Source organism: Schistocerca cancellata, chromosome 3 (assembly GCF_023864275.1).
Source record: "Schistocerca cancellata isolate TAMUIC-IGC-003103 chromosome 3, iqSchCanc2.1, whole genome shotgun sequence".
In the NCBI taxonomy this organism is placed as follows: Eukaryota; Metazoa; Arthropoda; class Insecta; order Orthoptera; family Acrididae; genus Schistocerca; species Schistocerca cancellata.
In genome coordinates this window covers 397,177,360-397,197,397 of record NC_064628.1, presented here as the reverse complement: position 1 = coordinate 397,197,397, position 20,038 = coordinate 397,177,360, and the positions used below count along the sequence as shown (strand labels likewise).

Genomic DNA, 20,038 nt, shown 5'->3' with positions numbered 1-20,038 from the left:
GCATCACATTCAATGATACCTCGTTAAGGTGCTTCTGCGGATCTTCATTCTCCTCCTGGAATTCTATATCCTAGCTTGCAATTCCAAATCCATCTCCAACTACCCTATGACTTGGTTGTGGGTATACATTTAAGCTACACTCATCAAAAAAGAAAAAGTCTTTGGTTGCATCAGTCCTCAGCAGTGTCTTCTCCCTAAAAGTGAAGCTCATGACTGACATCTATTGACTGACAAATGGTGGGCCAGCATCAGGCAGCAAAAGAACAGTGGTGCCCAGTGTCTTTGCAGCACTGGGTCATCGGAGGCAGTGGGCAAGGTTGGACTGTGTCACGCAGTGATAGCAGCACTGGGTAGACTGCGGTGTTTCAATATTGTCCATGAAATCTTCTGTCAGGACTTGATTGAGAGGGGATCCCATAGATAGACCAGCTAAATGTAACTACATAAATTATTTAAGTCTAAGCATGGTTATCATTGAAAACATTCATACTTTCAAGGTTTACTGGAGGCCTACCACTACTGACATTCTAATACCTGCCAATTCTCAACACCCAATGACCACAAACATGCTGACTTTAATTCAATGACACATAGCATAATCTCAATCTACATGAGTGATGGCAGTTCCCAAACTGAATGAAATACTATCACACAAATAGCATTAACCATAGGTTGCACTCTTGCCTTGGTGGACTCCATAATGCATAAAAAACAGACGATAGGTCTCCTCCTCTTTAGCCTGTGATCGACCTTCCACCTCAAGATATAAATAAATGGTGCACAGTTCCAAATTTAGGAAAGGTCTTTCTGAATGTGTTCAGAAAGCTTAAATCCATAAACTTTAAAATATCATTTTATGTGCTCAACACTATTGGACACTTTCTGCTCAATGGTAAAGACAGCACTTCAGATTTGGAAAAAGAGTCAAATATGCAAAATCAGTTGTAAATATGGCAAATTCTATTTAGGTCAGTCTGGCAGGGTAATATCCACCCACTGGAAGGGACGCCATGGAAGTTGGAGACTTAGAAAATGAGACTGCTTTTGGAGACCACATGCGTAAAGAAAGTTACAATTACAAGTTACAAGATGAAGTCTTACATAAGACACGCAAGGGAAGAAAGATGAACTTCCATGAAATAATGGAAATTCATGTATATGTGTCCACTTGCTTAAGGCTAGTACTGGATGATCAGACACAGTTCCCTTTCTTGGCACTTCTGACTGCAGATACTGGTATCAGCCCATCCAGATCAGTTTGTAAATTACCCCTCTTGCTCAAATGCCCCATTTTTTCCTTCATTTCAGTTCCTGTAGTTTCACTTGCCCCGTTAAAATTTTATTTTGTATAATTACAGTTGTTTCATTTACATCTTTAGTCTCACTTTTTATATTGTACCTGTTTGCAATATTGAACATTTTAATGGCAAGGTTATCTTCTTCAGTCACCCCCTTGGAACATGTCACCAAATTTTACTACATATTGTTCAACTTACTTTTCCTCTCCAAAAAATTGTAATTTTTCATGTGGGTCACTATTTAATGTATTGCATATTTTATGTAACCTAATAATTTTCACACTGTCTTCTTTATTGAAAAAATTCATCTCATTTTAGTTCTCTATAAATTCTTAGCAAATGTTCTCTTTGGTAACCAACTGAGATTCTCTGCAATTGCACTATATAAAAATTTTTGATACTGCAAAACTTTCACAGTCACGCATATTTATTTTTGTACTTGATAATGATATGACAAATGAAAACCAGGTTGTAAAATAACAAATATTGCAACATTTCAGAATATCTTACTCTACATACACACAAACTCTGCAAGCCACCATATAGTGCATGGTGGAGGGTACCTTGTACTGCTACTAATCAATTGCTTTCATGTTCCACTTCCATAAAGAGCAAGAGAAAAAACAATTGCCTATACAACTCTGTGCAAGCCCTGGTTTTCATATCTTGTCTTCATGGTCCTTGTGCTAAATGTAAGTTGGTGGCAGTTCAGCAGTCAGCTTCAAATGCCTGTTCTCTAAACTTTCTCTGTAGTGTTTCATGAAAAGAATCTCATCTTCACTTGAAGGACTCCCATTTGAGATCATGAAGCATCTCTGTAATGCTCATGTATTGATCAGACCTACAGGTAACAAGTCTAGCATTAGGGTATGGCACCACTGTCCTGTGTTTTTTCATTCAGAAAAAAATGTTAATCTCTGATTCAAATTTATGTGCTGGAAATATTTTATATCTGCATAGTGTGTGATAACGCTATGAACTGTCACTGTCAGCACAAATGTAACTATATGAGCCAACAATGTCTTGATGACAAAGCCCAGGAACTGAACCCTGAATGAGGAGATGAACCTCAATGTGCAAATCAATCTGTGGGGGAGCAGAGAGTCTGAACTCCATGTAGAGATGAGCATGGAGATAAACAGAAACATGACCAGTTCCAGTGACTGACACTAGCATGCTGAAACAAAGCAAAGTGTGAGTTGAAAGCCAGGTCTGAGGTAGTTGAAATCAACATAAGAACTCCCAGACCAGGCCTACCACTACTGACAGGTAGACAGGTGAGTCAGTGGCTCTGCCCATGCCACATTTCATGTGCACCCTCTGTGGCAGCATTCTGTACTATTCAGCTGTGATATCCACACCAGCTTGCCTCCATCCATCTCAATGTTCACCGGTGGTGATAATAAAAACATCTTTTGTTTGGAGTGTAGCCTCAAATAGTGAAACTTGGCTGGTAAAGAGCTTTACAGAACAACTTCGTTAAATGGAGGGTTCCATTGACAAGATGTATTCTGAAGGATCAAGAAATAAATATTTTGGTAATGGAGGGAGGTGTGAGGGATGGAGATCAACACTAGAATACATTGAGCAAGTTTGAATGGATGTGAGTTCCAGTAGTAGCAAAGATATTAAAGAGAGAGAGAAAAAAAACTTGCGCAGAGATAGACTGGTGTTAAAATTCATTCAAGTCAGTCTTTGGACTATTAACAACATAAACTACTACTGCTACTACTAGTAGTAGTTGTAATTGTTGTTGTTGTATCACAAGTACTGCTTCAGAGATTTGGCAGCAGATAAATGAAGTTCCTCTTACCTTTTCTATTTATCAGTCCTGGAGCAATACTCAAGTCCCTTACACATTTTCAATCATAGATCTGATTAACCTCAAATAGACTTCTTAAAATTAGCTAAACAATTTCCTTTCATCTGTACCAACAGCTAGAGTAAATAAATCTTGGCTTTAGCAGAAATAAATTTCATTTACTCATGATTATAATACACCCCAGCTCAGCTGTGTATGAACTCTTGAAGCACAACAGGCTCAAGAGATACTTCTACTTTATTCACTCTAATTGGCTGAAAACTTCTACCAACTAACTGAAATTTCAGGATCAGATAGTAGCCAGCATCTCTGCTAATTTTTATGCTACAATGACATATTACAGAAGTTACATTTATGTCTACATACATGCTCTGCAAAGCACTGTGAAATGCATGACAAAGGGTACTTAGCATGGAACCAGATGTCACTATTTCTTCCTGTTACAACTGCATAAGAAGAATGGAAAGAATGACTACTGAAATGCCTCTTTGGGTGCTGTAATTATACTAGTTTTTTCTTCAAAGTCACTGTGGGTGTGATAAATACTCCAGTATCTCTAGATCTTTCACCTGATACTGGTTCTTGAAATTTTGTAAGCAGGCTTTTGTGGGATTATTTGCATCTACCTTCCTGAATCTGACATTTCAGGTTTTTCTGTGACACTCTCCTGTGAATCAGTCAAACCTGTGACCATCTGCACCACTCTTCTTTGTATTTGTTTAAATGTTGCCTGTTAGTATTACATATTTGGTATGGGTCTCATGCAATTGAGCAGTTTTCTAAGATAGTACACGCAAGTCACTTCCAAGCAGTCTCCTTTGTAAACTGACTGCATTTTCCCAGTATCGTGCCAATGAATCAAGACACTCTTTGTCTTTAAATATGTCTGCTTGTGTCTGTATATGTGTGGATGGATATGTGTGTGTGTGTGCGAGTGTATACCCGTCCTTTTTTCCCCATAAGGTAAGTCTTTCCACTCCTGGGACTGGAATGACTCCTTACCCTCTCCCTTAAAACCCACATCCTTTTGCTTTCCCTCTCCTTCCCTCTTTCCTGATGAGGCAACAGTTTGTTGCGAAAGCTTGAATTTTGTGTGTATGTTTGTGTTCGTTTGTGTGTCTGTCGACCTGCCAGCACTTTCATTTGGTAAGTCATATCATCTTTGTTTTTAGATATAAAGTATGTCTTCTGTCGTTCCTACAGCTGAGCCTATGTGCTCATTCAATTTCACATCCCCACAAATTGTTACACCCAGTTATTTGTAAGAGATGATTGATTCTAATAGTGAATCATTGATACTGTAGTCATAGTATGCTACATTTTTCTTTTTATGTCATGAATAATTTTATATTTTTGTATGTTCGAAGCAAGCTGCCACTGTTTGAACCCCTTTGAAAACTTATACAGATCTGACTGAATATTTGTGCAGATTTTTTCAGACAGTAATTCATCATAGGTATCTCCATCACCTGTGACAGATCTGAGGTTCTGTTAATACTGTCAGCTAGGTAATGAATGGAGAACATGAACAAGGGTCATTTTATGTCCTTTGTCCTTACATGGTGACAAGGGCAAAATATAATAATGCTGGCTCCAAGGGTACAATGAAAGAAACACATAAATGAATGGTTCACAGTTCTGACATGAAACAGAAAATAATATCCACTTCAGGTAGGATGATAGAGTCTCTCCACTGGTATCCAGCTACGAGTTCTTGGTCACTTGGTCAGTGTCGAGTCAATGTCCTAAACAGTGGTGGTGTCAGGGTTGGTGTTCAGCTTGGTCAGGTTCAGGCTGGCTGGTATGTGAGGCCGACAGGCTTGGCCAGGTTATGCAGCCTAGGAAATGCCTGGATGGTGTCTATGTTAGAATAGAGTTGGAGTCCTAGGCTGCATTGGGTTGATGTCCAGTTGGAGTCCTGGGCCGCACGGGAACTGCTGGAGGTGAATGATACCAGTAGATGGACTGCTGGGCACAGCTGACATTGAGCCTGGAGTGTGAGCTAACACTGTTGTCTGGTAGTCACACAGGATCATAATAATGTGGTGGTAGGATTTCTTTGCCATGTCACATAACATGTGGGCACAACATTGTGTCATGCTCACAGCACCACAGTTATGAATGCACATGCTGCTGGCAGGTGATGTTAATGCCTCTCATGGAGCCCAATGGAGTTGGGAATGTACACAGAGTTACATGCTGTTATGTACACAGATTGCCGGGTTGTCACTGCAGTCCACCAGTGTAAGTAAGCACAGAATGTGTTTGACCAAGTGTGGCTGGCTTCAGTGGATGATGCCAAGAGTATGATGACATGATGGCCATGAGTATACATACCAGGGGCTGCATTCGGGAGGACGACGGTTCAATCCCGCGTCCGGCCATCCTGATTTAGGTTTTCCGTGATTTCCCTAAATTGCTCCGGGCAAATGCCGGGATGGTTCCTTTCTAAGGGCACGGCCGACTTCCTTCCCCGTCCTTCCCTAATCCGATGAGACCGATGACCTTGCTGTCTGGTCTCCTTCCCCAAAAACAACAAACAACCCAGGGGCTGCAGTGACCAGGTGACTGGCTCAGCCACAGTATCTCCCAACACAACACACTTCCCTTGGGCACACCTGAAATACTTCAGTCCAGGATAACCTGCTCCATCCTCACTACCAAGAAATCTTCCCATACAGTCATTCTTTTGTTAATAATTGTTAGTGTGGCACTGAGTCAAATGTTTTATAGAAGTCAAGAAAATGATTGTCATCATCCATAGCTTTCGCAGTGTCAAGCGAGAAACATGCAAGTTTCTGTGTATGTTTATGTTTCTGTGTATGTTTTATGGAAGTCAAGAAATACTGCACTCACCTGATTGCCTTCATCCATAGCTTTCACAGGGTCAAGCGAGAAACATGAAAGTTGGGCTTTGCATCATTGATGTTTTTGGAATCCACAGTAGGTATGGAGAAGGTCATCTCATTTGCGATACCTCATTATGTTTGAGCTCAGAATATGTACTAGCATTCTACAAAAGATGGATGTCAATGAGATCACTTCTACTACCTTTCCTGTATATGTGTGTGATCTTTGCTTTCTTCCAATTATTAGGCACAGTTCTTTGTTCAAAGGATCTGTGGTACACTGTGATTAAAATGAGATACAACTCAGCTGTCTGACACCCATCAGACCTTGGAGTCTTGTTCAGTTTCAGAAATTTTAGCTGCTTCTCAATGTTTCTGACACTAATAATATCTACATCCCTCATCTTTGCAATGGTGTGACAAGTAAACTGAGGCAGTACCTCTGTATCTTTCTTAGGAAAGAAACATTTGAAAATGGAATTCATCATTTCTGCTTTTGTTTTGCTACCCTCAATTTTAGTTCCTGTATCATTCAGGAGCACCTGCCACAAACTTTGATGGCATTGACAGCTTTTACGTATGACCAGACTTTAGGGTTATCTTTCAATAAGACTTTGCTAAGGTAGTCATCGAATGCTTTATGCATTGCCCTCTTGACAGCCAAATGTTTCATTCACATCTCTCTATCTATGATTCTATTTTCTTTAGAATTTTCTTTACAGTGACTTTATACCATGGAAGATGCCTTTCATTGTGTACTATTACACAATTACATATCAATCCAGTGCATGGTCAGTTTCAACCACAGTTTTCCTGCATGTTCCCGCCCAGATGTTAATGTTTATAGTTCCTCTTTGAAATATTACAACACTGTCTCTTTATCTGGCTTACTAAACATGTAAATCTTACTACCTATTTTAGTCACCATTGTAATCATTGTTGCTACAACTGCCTCATGGCCACTAATACCAGTTTCAACATGGACATCCTCCAAGAGGTCAGGTCTATCTGTTACCATTAGGCCTAACATATTTTCATCGAAAGTAATATTTCACAGAATCTCTTTTCACACCGACCACTTGCAAAACTGTAATTTTCCCAAATGATTGTTTGTTAGTTAAAGTCTCCTTCATTGACAGCAAGATTGATGAAAATTGTTCTAACATAATGAGGTTTTCCATACAGTTTTCAGTTACATCTAGGAATGAGTCTGATGGTCTACACAAAGGTCCAGTTACTCATTCATGCTCAATTTTGATACTGAGTCTTGCCCAAACCATCTTGGAAGCAGCTTTAGTTTCCATCTCAATGGATTTGAGTTATTTATCTGCTGTGTCCAATATACCACCTTCACTTTTCAATTGCCTATCGTTTTGATATGCACTTAGATTTATCCTAAAAATCTCATTGCTGTCAATTTCAGGTTTTATCCAGCTTTCAGTACCTAGTATTGTATGAGCTCTCTGTTTTAGTTAGATTTAGTTTCAACAGGTGCTTCGTACCTCTGGGATTGCTTTCATACTTGTAACACGAAAGATAAAGGCATTTTTCACTGTGGCAGGACTTCCTCATGAAATTTCAATTACCAACTTTCTCCTCAGTGTGTGAACATATTTTGTTAATACGTTTACGTAGGGAGATATGATCATCATAATCCAAACACAAACAAACATTGTCTGAAGAGACCTTCAAGGCCCAATGGTACCAATCAGCTGCCATATCATCCTCAGTCTTTAGGTATCACCGGATGTGGATATGGATGGCCATGTAGTTGACACACCACTCTCCCTGCCGTTGTCAGTTTTTGTTACGAGTGCCACGACTTCTCAGTCAAGTAGCTCCTCAATTGGCCTCACAAGGGCTGTGTGCACCCTGTGTGTCAATAATGCTTGACAGACCCGGATTGTCACCCATCCAAGTGGCAGCCAAGTACAACAGTTCTTAACTTCAGTGATCTGTCAGGAAGCAGTGTTACCACTGTGGCAATGCTGTTGACATAATCATCATAATATAATGAGAGAAATCAGAACTCACACAGTCAGATTTAATTTTTTTTCCATGTGTGCTGTTTGACACACACACACACACACACACACACACACACACACACACACACACACACACACACACACACAGAAATATATATAATGGCCGAGAACTGTGTAGAGAGTGACAAAAGGCTGAGGGGGAAGTCTGGCAGTATCGGCCACTATTAGTTCTAGCGTTTCTACGGTAGATTGCATGGATTTAACAATCGCAGCCGATACATGGCTCATCCATGAGCATACAAACATAGCGGCAATTTCGTGTCGAAACATGTTTGCCAGCATTATGAATGAATAAGGCCAAGCACACAAACATTGATTTTTATCGTACGTAAAAATATTGTGTGATTAAATTCTTTTAGAGGAACAAAGGAGAGCATAGGAACTTCTTTGTTCCACTAAAAGAATTTGATCATACAATATATTTCTGTATGATAAAAATTGATGTGTGTGCACTAGGCCTAAATGTCAGTTTGGCGAATGATGCATGCTACCTAGTTAAACTTCTGGGTCTAGTTACGTTGATTCAAGGAGGGATATTCGAGTCGTTGCTTTTGGTACATTTTCTTCAATTACCTATGTATCAAATAGTGAAAGACTATCACTGGTAGACACCTGGCGGGGATAACTGATCAAGTGATAATTGAAAATTATTAAATTACTAAAATTGCTATTGAAAAATAGGAGTTGGTGGTAGAAGGATGAAAATTTAGGGTTGCATGTATTTTATAATGCCACATCATAAAAAAATAAAAATAAAAAGTTCTGTCCAAAAAATAAGAAAAATTTTTTTGGGGTGGACCACTCTTATCACTTAGAGGTATGAAAAATAGATCACCTAACTCTGCCACCACAAATATCTCTGGAACAACAATAGATATTCAAAAACAGTTTTCTCTAGCATGAATGTACGGCAGGGGCTTAGGAAACCAAATACATTTTAAAACGTAAACAAATACTATTTTCAACACAAACTTGTGTATTTTTAAATGGACACCCCTATTATTTTGTATGCAATCAATAGTGTGAAAAATCACAAAAATAATGGCATTGGTTGCATCGCAATTTGTCAGTTACATCTCGAGAAACTGGGAAGCAAAGTTGACCCTTGAAATAAATGAAGTGCAGAGCTAGTGCACGTCCTGTGACTCGAGCGTGCACCTCACACTGCCTGTGTCAGGGGCTCACACAAGGGGAAGGTATGAACAATCCACAAAAATAAACAAGTAACATGTCCAATGCAAAGTTACATTTTTCAAATTGTAAATGTATGTTTATTATAGGGAAATGACAACTAGAGCTAAAACTACAGATAATGCACTTGAATTCACTTTGCTAAACACATTTACTAGTCCCCTGTCACCCACAGAAACTGTATTGTTGTGCATTACATCCAGCATTGAAAATACACCCACATCTTGACCAATGAAACTGTGTCATGTCAACATATGTTCAAATTGCGTGCATCAATACATGTTTGCAGATGGGTAACTAGAGAGTGTTGCACGGATTGTAGAGTTTCTACAGATATTGCTGCACACGCTGCAGTAATACGATGTTGCATATCCTCTACTGTCGTTGGTGGTTCTTGATACACTCTGTATCTCACTGCACCCCAGAGAAAGAAGTCTAATGGCGTCAAATCGGGGGACATTGCTGGCCATCGCTCAGTGCCTCCCCACCCCATCCACCTACTTGGGGATTTTGCATGGACCAGTAGTGCATTTTCCGCAGATTCACATTACCATGGTTTGTAAATGAAGCCTTGTCCATAAACAATGTATTGCTTAGGAATACTGGATTACATTGCTACTGCTGAAGTGTAAAATGACAGAAAGCAATGCAGGATTCAAAGTCATTCCCATACAGTTCTTGGTGCAGTGAGATATGGAACAGATAAAACCGATGCTGATGCAAGATTCTGCTCACACTACTGTGGCTTATTCCTACACCTTGTGCAATTTCTCGCACACTCACCTGCAGATTGTGCGCTACAGCAGCCAGAACAGCAATTTCATTGCCAGTTGCTGGCATTGTATGTCGATGTTTTGTGGGAGCCCAGCTTCCTGTTTCCGTGAATGTCTTGCAGATGTTGCCAATGGTTCGACGTGACAGACACTGCTGATCTGGATAGAGTTCAGCATAAAATGTCACAGCTGTGGTTCGATTCCTGTGATACTCACCATAAATTAAAATAATATCTAGTTTTTCTTCATTACTTAAGGCCGGCATATTGAATAGATGATGGCAAATTTAACAAGCCACAAGAAAACAGGTTTTAATGTGGCAATGTATGTGAATTACGTTACAATATGAGAGAAGCTCAGCAGACCAGATTAGAAGACACTTGTACTGAAGGTAGAGAATGGCATGGTGATATTGGTATGTTTACTGCAGGATACAGGTGCCAGTGCAGGCAACCCCTACTCTGAGCACAGTACTACACGCGATGCATTACTTCAGAAACTGACGCTGTTGCTATTCTTTACAAGCCGCATATTTCAGAACTTATGAGGCTTAAAAATGTGAAACCAAGTACGTTACCACTAATTGTACCTCTAGTTTTCATTTCGCAACAATAAACATTATGCGCAGGACACCCATCATTCTGATACCGCATTATTTGACACTTTATAAGAGGTGGACCGGTTCAAGTAAGGTGCAGCTCAAGAAGTGGCTAAACTATCCCCCTTTAGGAGTGCCATCAATCAAATATGGGCCAGTGATGTGTTGTCATACAGTACCACACCATACATTAACACTCCACTGATGTAGTACGTCTATCACATCACGATTACTGGCAGCATGAAGTGCACACTTGAGTCTCAGGACATGTGCTAGCTGTGCGCTTCATTTATTTCAAGTGTAAGCTTCACTTCACAATTTCTTGAGATGCAACTGACGTATTGTGATGCAAACAACACCATTATTTTTGTGATTTCTTCATGCTATTGATTGCATACAAAATAATAGGGGATGTCCATTTAAAAATACAGAAGTTTGTGCTGAAAATAGTATTTGTTTATGTTTTAAAATTTCGCATAGTATTTGGATTCCTAAGCCCCTGCCATACGTTCATGCTGGTGAAAACCATTTTTTAATATCTATTGTTGTTCCAGAGATATTTGAGGTGACAGAGTTAGGTGAGACACTATATATAATGTGTGTGTGTGTGTGTGTGTGTGTGTGTGTGTGTGTGTGTGTGTGTGTGTGTTTTATCCTGTACAGGAGGAGTTGTGAAGTATACATGATTTCAATTCATGAATTCAATTCCACTCCAGGGAACTTCTGCATATTACCCTAACAACAAAGTGTGACTGGTGATAATCTACTCAAACAGATACATCACAGTAATATATATACTTTTACATTGTTATTGATTGAATGTTGATTTGGTCTTTTAAAAATTTTGTTTTCTCTTCAAATAAAATTAATAAAAGAGATTCATATTTTATGTTGATACTGTGTGTTTCAGATAGATCAGCCATCTCTTGGAATGCACCGTTCAATGTTAATAGCCCCAGATATGTACGGACAGCAACTCGAAGCTTATCGCCGCTGGATTATGGCTTCTGCAATAGAATTGGCCACATACAATAATGCTTCAATTTTTCGCTCAAGTATCAGTGTTGATTCATACAATGTTGTTGAGTTTGAGATTCAACTAGCACGCGTAAGTTAGTATTTGTTTACCAAGAAATAATTTCACATTGAATTAGGTTTCTGTACATGGTAGTCCATTATATCACTGCCAATTATTGGAAATATGATGCATTTTTATCACATTGGTTTCTGATGTTGATATTCAGTTAGATTCATATAACTTGACCATGTCAATGATGCAATTAAACATCCTTGATATGCAGTGGTTAAATTTCCATGATTTTCTTGGCAATGCCTTTGTCAAGAGGTACTGACTGTCACGTGAATGGTGGTTTTATTGTGACACTACTGTGCTACCATTTCACATGTGCCTCCTCTGAAAGACTTGTGAAATCTAGTGGTGGCTGTAGTCCTTTTTCTGGAAGATTTTTGGTTGGTGGCTCAGTTCTTGTGACAAATGCTTGGTGTCTGAGACAGTTTTCACTTGATGCACTCAGTTCCTCGGACTGCAGATGAAAATAATTGAGAGACATTCTGAATTTTAAGCAAACTTTGTGATCAACAGTGATTCTCTCAGCCTGGTTCTACAATCTAACAAAGACAAAAGAGCTGTCAGTTGGAATGCACAGACTATGATGCAAGAGGATATATTTCTTTTGAGGAGCAAACCTAACAAAAATTGCCATCTTCAAGAGTCGCCATCTTCAATTGTCGCAGCTTGTGAAAGTAATGAAGGAGATGAAAGGGTCACTGGAAGAAGGTATTACAAGCATTTACTACTTACGATGCCCTGACAACCTACACTTTATGGGCTGCCCAAAAGTACCAGAAGGGGACAGGCCATTGTGAATGCCATTGCATTCCTGAGTTATACACCATCAAAATATTGCCCCATTACATAAAAAAGCAGGGATCATGTAGGGCATAGACATGTGTATACGTGTGTGTGTGTGTGTGTGTGTGTGTGTGTGTCTTTTTACTCTAGCTCAGCTCAACAAAAGGATTACTCCAAAAGCTAGCAAGCTTTTTTCCTTTTTGTGTGTGCCTCTTGACGATCTTGCTTCTGCTTTTTGGTCAATGGTCTCTTTAATCTAAAAACATTTACATTTTACCAGAACTTCCCTATAGCATAAAAAATTAAAAATTAAAGATTAAATGACTGCATTTTGGTGAATGTGATCTCAAGGTCAGCCTTCTGTGAATCTATTTACACATTTCCCCTTCAAAACCTCTACAGAATTGCTCTTCCAGTTCTTTATGAATAATCTGACCAGGCAGATGATATTTCAGTGGGAGACTCATTTGCTCCATCTACAGATGACCTGTTTCTGCAATGGATTGGACACACCTCTCACAAAACATAGTTTTGTTTATTGTTAAGTTGGTTGGCTGTGCATTCATTTACCTGGCCCCATGTACATGAAAAACTTGGAAAGTTTGTGCAGTCAGTCAGTTATTTATTTGTTTATTCATCTGCAGATCATTTTACAAATGTAGTAGACATGTTAGGTTAAAATAACAATAAAAATAAATAAAAGTTTGCAAAATACTGATTTACAGTTACTTACAGATCTACTTAATTCCAGAATGATTTCACAATATTGTTAGACTACTTAGTTACATCTTATCAGAGTAATTACATATACATATGACCCATCCGGGTACCTGTGTGTGTTAATGCAACCGCTTCTAGTATGAGAAGATATGCTTGTCCTGAATCAAATCTGTTTAGTGGATTAATGATGAGGGGTCAGTGTGCTGGCCAGCCTGGATGCAGTTTCTAGCCAATTGCCCACATCCCACTTGGTGAATACTGAACTGGTTCACATGTTCTGCCTCAGATATGTGCTACACAAAAATTTAGAACAGTTTCTCACACTTGCACACAGAATTTACTCTATGTGCAGACAGATTGGGTACACTGCTTCTGTCCTGGGGGGTGAATAGGAGACTGATGACCTTCATTGTTTGGTCTCCTTGAACACTTAACCAGCACAGCAAGTGTACATAGTCTTAGTTGGCATCAGGACCTTGATTACATCCATGTCTCTTCGTTCTATTCTTTGTGTGTTCTCATTTATCGGTCTGAAATCCTGAATCAGTATTCCTCGATAAGGAAGGAAATACAGACATTGTATAAATACAGAAATTGTAAACCATCACTGAAGGAGATGTTGAATTTCAAGAATATAAAAGGAACTTAGCAATTTCAATCACAGATTTCTTGCCTACAATTTTCTAGTAACATGCATTATTCACTGAAAGTATACTGTGAAATGAGACAAATGTTTTATTTATTAATTTTTACAAACCCTAATATTTTTTACCAACCTCTGCTTTGTAACATGTAAGTCATCCTTGACTGTATGATATATGTTATTTAAGATGCATACTTTAACTGCCATTTTTAATGCGTTAGTTTTACTTATATCTATCATTTTCTTTGGCAGTTAATTACACAGTTTGATTCCAAGGTAGAAAATATTTTTCATATTTTGTTTAATTTTTATTGGTACATGTAAGATACGTCTATTTCTTGTTCCATGATCATGAAAAAGCCAGGAATATACAGAATACCATGTGGGTGCAGACAGCTTTATGTTGCACAGACTGTGTGAACTATTGAACACTGCCATATAGAATATGTGATTTGTTTCCACCAACATTATCCTGAGAAATCAGCAGTAGCACATCATGTTTTAGAAAACTGGCACTGAATTGCATTAATGAAACATCTACTATTGAAAAGGAAATGTGGTTTCTGTGATTTTATCATAAAAGAGGTGACAGAGATAAAAAAATTCTAAAAGTACTCTCAGTAAAAACAGTGGTCTGCAGTTAAGCACAGCTTGGGACCTGGGCATGGGAAAGTTGAAGTGGCCACAATGGTTGTGTGACCAAAATATTCCCTTGCATGGTGTTACTGGGTGTCAGTGACATCACAGGTGGTTGTGTCACAGCAACAACACGATAGTCACCACCTGACAATGGCTGAAGAGTAATCAGAGAAAGCTCTTGGATTTTAAACCACACTGCTGGATGCCCGAGAGAATTTTTTTTTACAAAATATACTGCTGCAAAATCATGCATTCATAAATTCCTAATGTTTTTTATTCATGTCAGTAATGGATTAATAAATATACTTATATGGTACAATTAGATTCCCCAATTCTCCAAACAAATTTTTTGTAGTTCTTACAGAAATTCAGAAAATGCAGTATGTAGACTTCCGCAATCTCTCCTTAAGCTGTATTCCTTTAGCACAGCTACAACACTTTTGCAAATAAGATGAACGATATTATTCAACTGATGAAGAAGGGAAAAACAGAAGTAGTTCATGGTCCAGCTACCCTGAAACTGCAATTTCTTGTCATGTAATTTACACGTCCTCCTTGGTGCTGTTTTGCCTATTCTAGGTTTAATTTCAGACCTTCCCCAAGTGGGGATATTGAATCTTTGCAATATCATCACTGATGAGAAAAACAAAAATGTTTCTATGCAAAAAAATATTACTGTATAAACTTGTCTTATATTATTACTGACCAATGACTGTGCAGTAATTGGTTACAGGTACACCTAAATATGTAAAATTGTTGTTTACTTTCATCATAAAAAGTTCAATGCACTAATGAGTAGGCTGGCAAAGCTCTCTAATGCAGAGTATTTACTGCAGAATACACAAAACATTGCGACTCAACAATGTCATTCCCTGCAGGTCAACATGCAGCTCTTGCAAATGCAACTGCATTGTTGTGGAGGAAGGTCAATTAATGTACCATGAACAAATTATTATTCCTAATTGGGATTCCCCTGTTTCCAATGCCACCTGGACTGGCATGGCTCAAAAGAACTAAGTTTTACAATGACGTACCCTCTCCTTTCTGGTAGCGAATGCGTGATGGGGAAGGGGAAATTACAAGAACAAATGTTGAGCATTGAGCTGCTAGCAGATCAATGGCAGGGCAGGGTCTGTACAGCCTGCTGTAGACTGATGGCTTCAAGACTTTTCTCTCCCTTCCACCCTGCTCAAGCAACCACTCAGCCCATTTTAAGGCACTTTTTGGCATATTTTTCCTTCTGAGTCTTGGAAAGGGGTGTCACCAGTTAGAGGGCATCCCTACCATGTGTGGAATACTGGGGATTAATCATCCTTCTTGACCATATCTGCTTAATTTAAAGTAACTGTGGATAAGGGGAGTTTTGAATGGTATGGGTCTATTGTGTTTCCTTCAGTAGGTGTTGTCTTTGTTCGATAAATATTTCCCCATATGTAAAATTTGTCCTTGGTTTGACTGATACATTGATATGATAAAAGTCGGGGGATACTGATACGCACATATATAGATGGCAGTAGTATCAAACAATGGAAACTCCAGCTTGGAATACAAAAAATGTAGAAAAAGATAGATTGCTACTTACCATTAAGATGTTAACTTGCTGGTAGGCAGAAATAAAAGACACTTACACATAAGTTTTGGCCACAGCCTTCATCAGAAAAAGAAAGAGACACACACACCATTCATTCACACAAGCAAATACACCCCACGTACACATGACTGGCCTGGCCTGCTGGTCATGTGTGCCTAAGGTGTGCTTGATTATGTGAATGAATGGTGTGTGTTTCTCTTTCTCTTCCTGATGAACCCTGTGGCTGAAAGCTTATGTATAAGTGTCTTTTAATTGTGCCTATCTGTAACTTAAGGTGTCATCTTTGTAGTAAGTAGTAATCTATCTTTTCTGACATTGTTGTTGGTGGTACTATAATGTACCCAAGATATAACAGGGCAGTACATTGGTGGAGCTGTCATTTGTACTCAGATGATTCATGTGAAATGGTTTCCAACATGATTATGGCCACACAACAAGAAGTAATAGACTTCGAATGCAAAAAGGGTAGTTGGAGCTAGATGCATGGGACATTCCATTTCAGAAATCATTGGGGATTTCAAAATTCTGAGATCCACAATGTCAAGAGTGTACCGAGTATACCAAATTTTAGGCATTACCTGTCACCCAGTGATTTCTGAAATGGAATGTCCCATGCATTTGGCAAATTTTTTCATTGTATTTGGTAAGATAAACTTTATTTTTTTCTTTCTAGTTGATGTCACCTAATGAAATGCGCCGTAATGCCTATAGGATGTATAATGCAATGACGCTAAGGGAGTTACAAAAATGGACTGACAACAGTGAAGCAATAAATACTCATTCACGGGTTGGTATTTTTTTCACTACCTTTTTTTTTTTTTTTTTTTTTTTTTTTTTACCTAGGAAAATATAACCTATTCGATCAAACAAATGGATGCAGTCAAATTCACATTTATTTCTTGTTTCAGTTAACCAAACATCACATTAGCACAGAAAATAACTGAAAAAACATACTGCTGAAGGTAAAAACCATTATCTCACCATAAACCATACAATTTATTGTACCAAGCTAACCTTTACTTGAACATTTACTGTGTACAACTGGTCAGTTTTGATCTGCAGCCATTTTCAAATGCAGATGTACATCAATGTTGTGCCACCAATCTACGTCTACATCTGAAAATGGCTGCGGACTGAAACTGGCTCATAACCCACAATAAACCTTGAAGTAAAAGTTCAACTTGTTCCAGTAAATTAAACAGTCGGGAAAAAGTGGTTTTGACCTTCAGGAGTCCCGTAGAGGGTGAGGAAATTAGGAAACTAATTGCAAAATAGTCATGTATTTCATGACCGTAGAAACACCATTGTTTCTCTGATCCAGTGAGGTAAGCAGGAGAACTTCTGAGAAGTTTGGATAGCCAGAAAGAAGTCATACTTGGGTACTTCAGTCAGTAAGAGCAATGCTCACAAAAGACAAAGTTCATGTTGTGGGTCCTGTTCCAACAGAATGTGCGCTATTATAACTCTCAAATTTATCATAGTGTTCTGCTGTGAGTTTTGCAGAAAAGATACTATTTTCTGATCAACTTTGCATAATGTCACAAAAAGCAGAGTTGTAGGCTAATCACAGATGTAGCCAGATAAAGGAACCTGTGTCACAAAATTTGGCCAGTTACCTGTCAACTTCAAAATTTGGAACTAATGGAGTACACTTGCAGACGAAAACTAAACATCAGATTTCTAACTCTTCCAGCTCTGTGGTAGTTTCTTCACCAAGAGAAATGAGCAAACAGCAACAGGCCAGATTAAAGAGAATAGCATCGGGTACAGGAGGGTGAGAAACATGACTCTAAATGTAAGATCAAGACTGTCCATAAAAGGCCTCAAACAGCCCAACAATACCAACTGACTGCTGTGTCATCCTAAGCCAATAGGGGTCACTGGATGCAGATTTGAAGGGGTGTGTGGTCAGCATACCGCTCTCCCAGGCATTTTCAGTTTTCACGACCAGAGCTGCTACCCGCTTGCCAACAGTGCTCAGGAGATCAGAACAGTAACCCATCCAAGGGCTAGCCAAATCTGACAGCACTTAACTTTGGTGGTAAGGTTAAGAGCAACATACATTTTTAAAGAGGAGTTAGACATAAAAGTATGTTTTTTAAGATGCTGAACATCAAATTGGAAGGGACTAACAGTGAAATGCAGGCAACTGATACATCAAAGCTGAAAAGTAAAAACTGAAATATACCTCAGAGGGCAGATGGAAACAAAAGGTAAATAAAGCAGACACAGGAAAGGACAGAGAAAATATAGAGGAAATGGATTAAATACATATAAATCTTGAATAATAATAACAGTGTATTTATAAAAGGGGGAGGGGGCAGGAAATGCTTGTTAAATGCAGAGAGAAGCTCCAGCATGCAAGCAAAAAATGGGGAACAGTAGAAAGAAATGAAAGATACCTAAGAAGAGCAAAAGGAGAAGAAATCAATGAAGTTAAGAGTAGGTAGACTGCAAGATGGAAGGGCAGAAACACTGCTTTAGGTTCCAGGACATGTTTAGCAAAGAAATGCTGACTGTTATCATTAAAGATATTTGCCGATGAAAGTTCATTCTTTACACATATCTGGAGAAAGTTTAACAATGTAGGAAAAGATAGATGACACATAAAGTTGCAAACAGGCACAGTTAAAAAGACACTTACATGAAACTTTTGGCCACAGCCTTCATCAGAAAAAGAGAAACACACGCCATTTATTCACAAAAGCAAGAATGCCTCACTCACACATAATTGTCAACTCCAGCAGTTTGGGCCAGAAAGTTTGTTCTTTGAATGATCAATGGCTTGGCAGATCACGCTTGTACTGGTTTCACAGATTCTTCTATGATGGGTATGTTCACTGGCAGGTTTACAACACAGCCATTCACATTGTTAGAATGAATGAGGCAGGGAAGTGTATCAACAGCTGCTGTGATTACTGATGATCTGAAGTTAACGGAATAAACTTACTTTAAGACCAACATCACAGATTTAAATGAAGCCACAGTGAGCTTAAAGGAAATAGTATGACAAGTTCACAATAAATTCAAATGTAAAATTCTACCTACTGATGTAACAAAACATCCTAATAGGTTTTAGTCTCATATAATGTGCACAAACTACTCCAGGTTGCTTATTCAGTCACTCAATAATCTTTTTAGGATAAAAATATAGGATGACACAGAGAAGGCTGTCTTTAAAAATTGTTTCACTGAGAAGTTTTGGTCATCATAAAAATGCTAAAAACAATAGATATTGAGATAAGCAATTGAATAGCAAATTAAAGACAATTGGTCAACAGAAGAGAGAGACCTAGACGTAATGGAATACCTGCACTTTTCGATACATCAAAATCTGCATCTGTACTTTGTAAGCCACCTTACAGTGTATGGTGGAGGATACTTGTGGTATCCTTGAGATAAGCAATTGTAGAATAGCAAATTAAAGACAATTGGTCAACAGAAGAGAGAGACCTAGATGTAATGGAATACCTGCACTTTTCGATACATCAAAATCTGCATCTGTACTTTGTAAGCCACCTTACAGTGTATGGTGGAGGATTCTTCTGGTATCCTTATCATGTCTTTGCTTTCCAGTTCCATTCCTGGCTAGAAGAACTATTTGTAAGCCTCTATATGAATTCTAATTCCTCTGATTTTCTTGAAGTGGTCATTTCATGAAATTGATGTGGGAGGAAGTATCATGTTTCCTGTCTCTTCTTGGACTATATGACCTCAGAATTTTAATAGTAATCTTCTCTGTGAGGCAGCCTCTCTATACTAGTGCCTGGTATTTTATGAGAATCTCTGTATCACTCCCATGTTCACTAAATGAGGATCAGTACTCAAGAATCAGTCAAATCTGTGTTTTTTAGCAACTTCTTTGATGGATGAGTTACATTTCGTAAGCAGTCTTCCAATAAATTTCAGTCTCGCATCTGCAGTACTTATGTACATAGGGGGTCTACTTCTGTACTGATATGGCTGCTGATCCTCTACAGATATTGCTGCATT

General features: G+C 38.6%; 1 protein-coding gene across 1 annotated transcript in view; it reads left to right on the top strand.

Annotated features, from left to right (window-relative positions):
- Positions 1-20,038, top strand: part of LOC126176727 (neprilysin-4-like) — a 142,487-nt gene that overhangs the window by 43,137 nt on the left and 79,312 nt on the right. The window contains exons 7-8 of the mRNA XM_049923896.1: positions 11,490-11,687; positions 16,719-16,832. Coding sequence (XP_049779853.1) covers positions 11,490-11,687; positions 16,719-16,832 — 312 coding nt within the window. The remainder of the gene's footprint in view (positions 1-11,489; positions 11,688-16,718; positions 16,833-20,038) is intronic.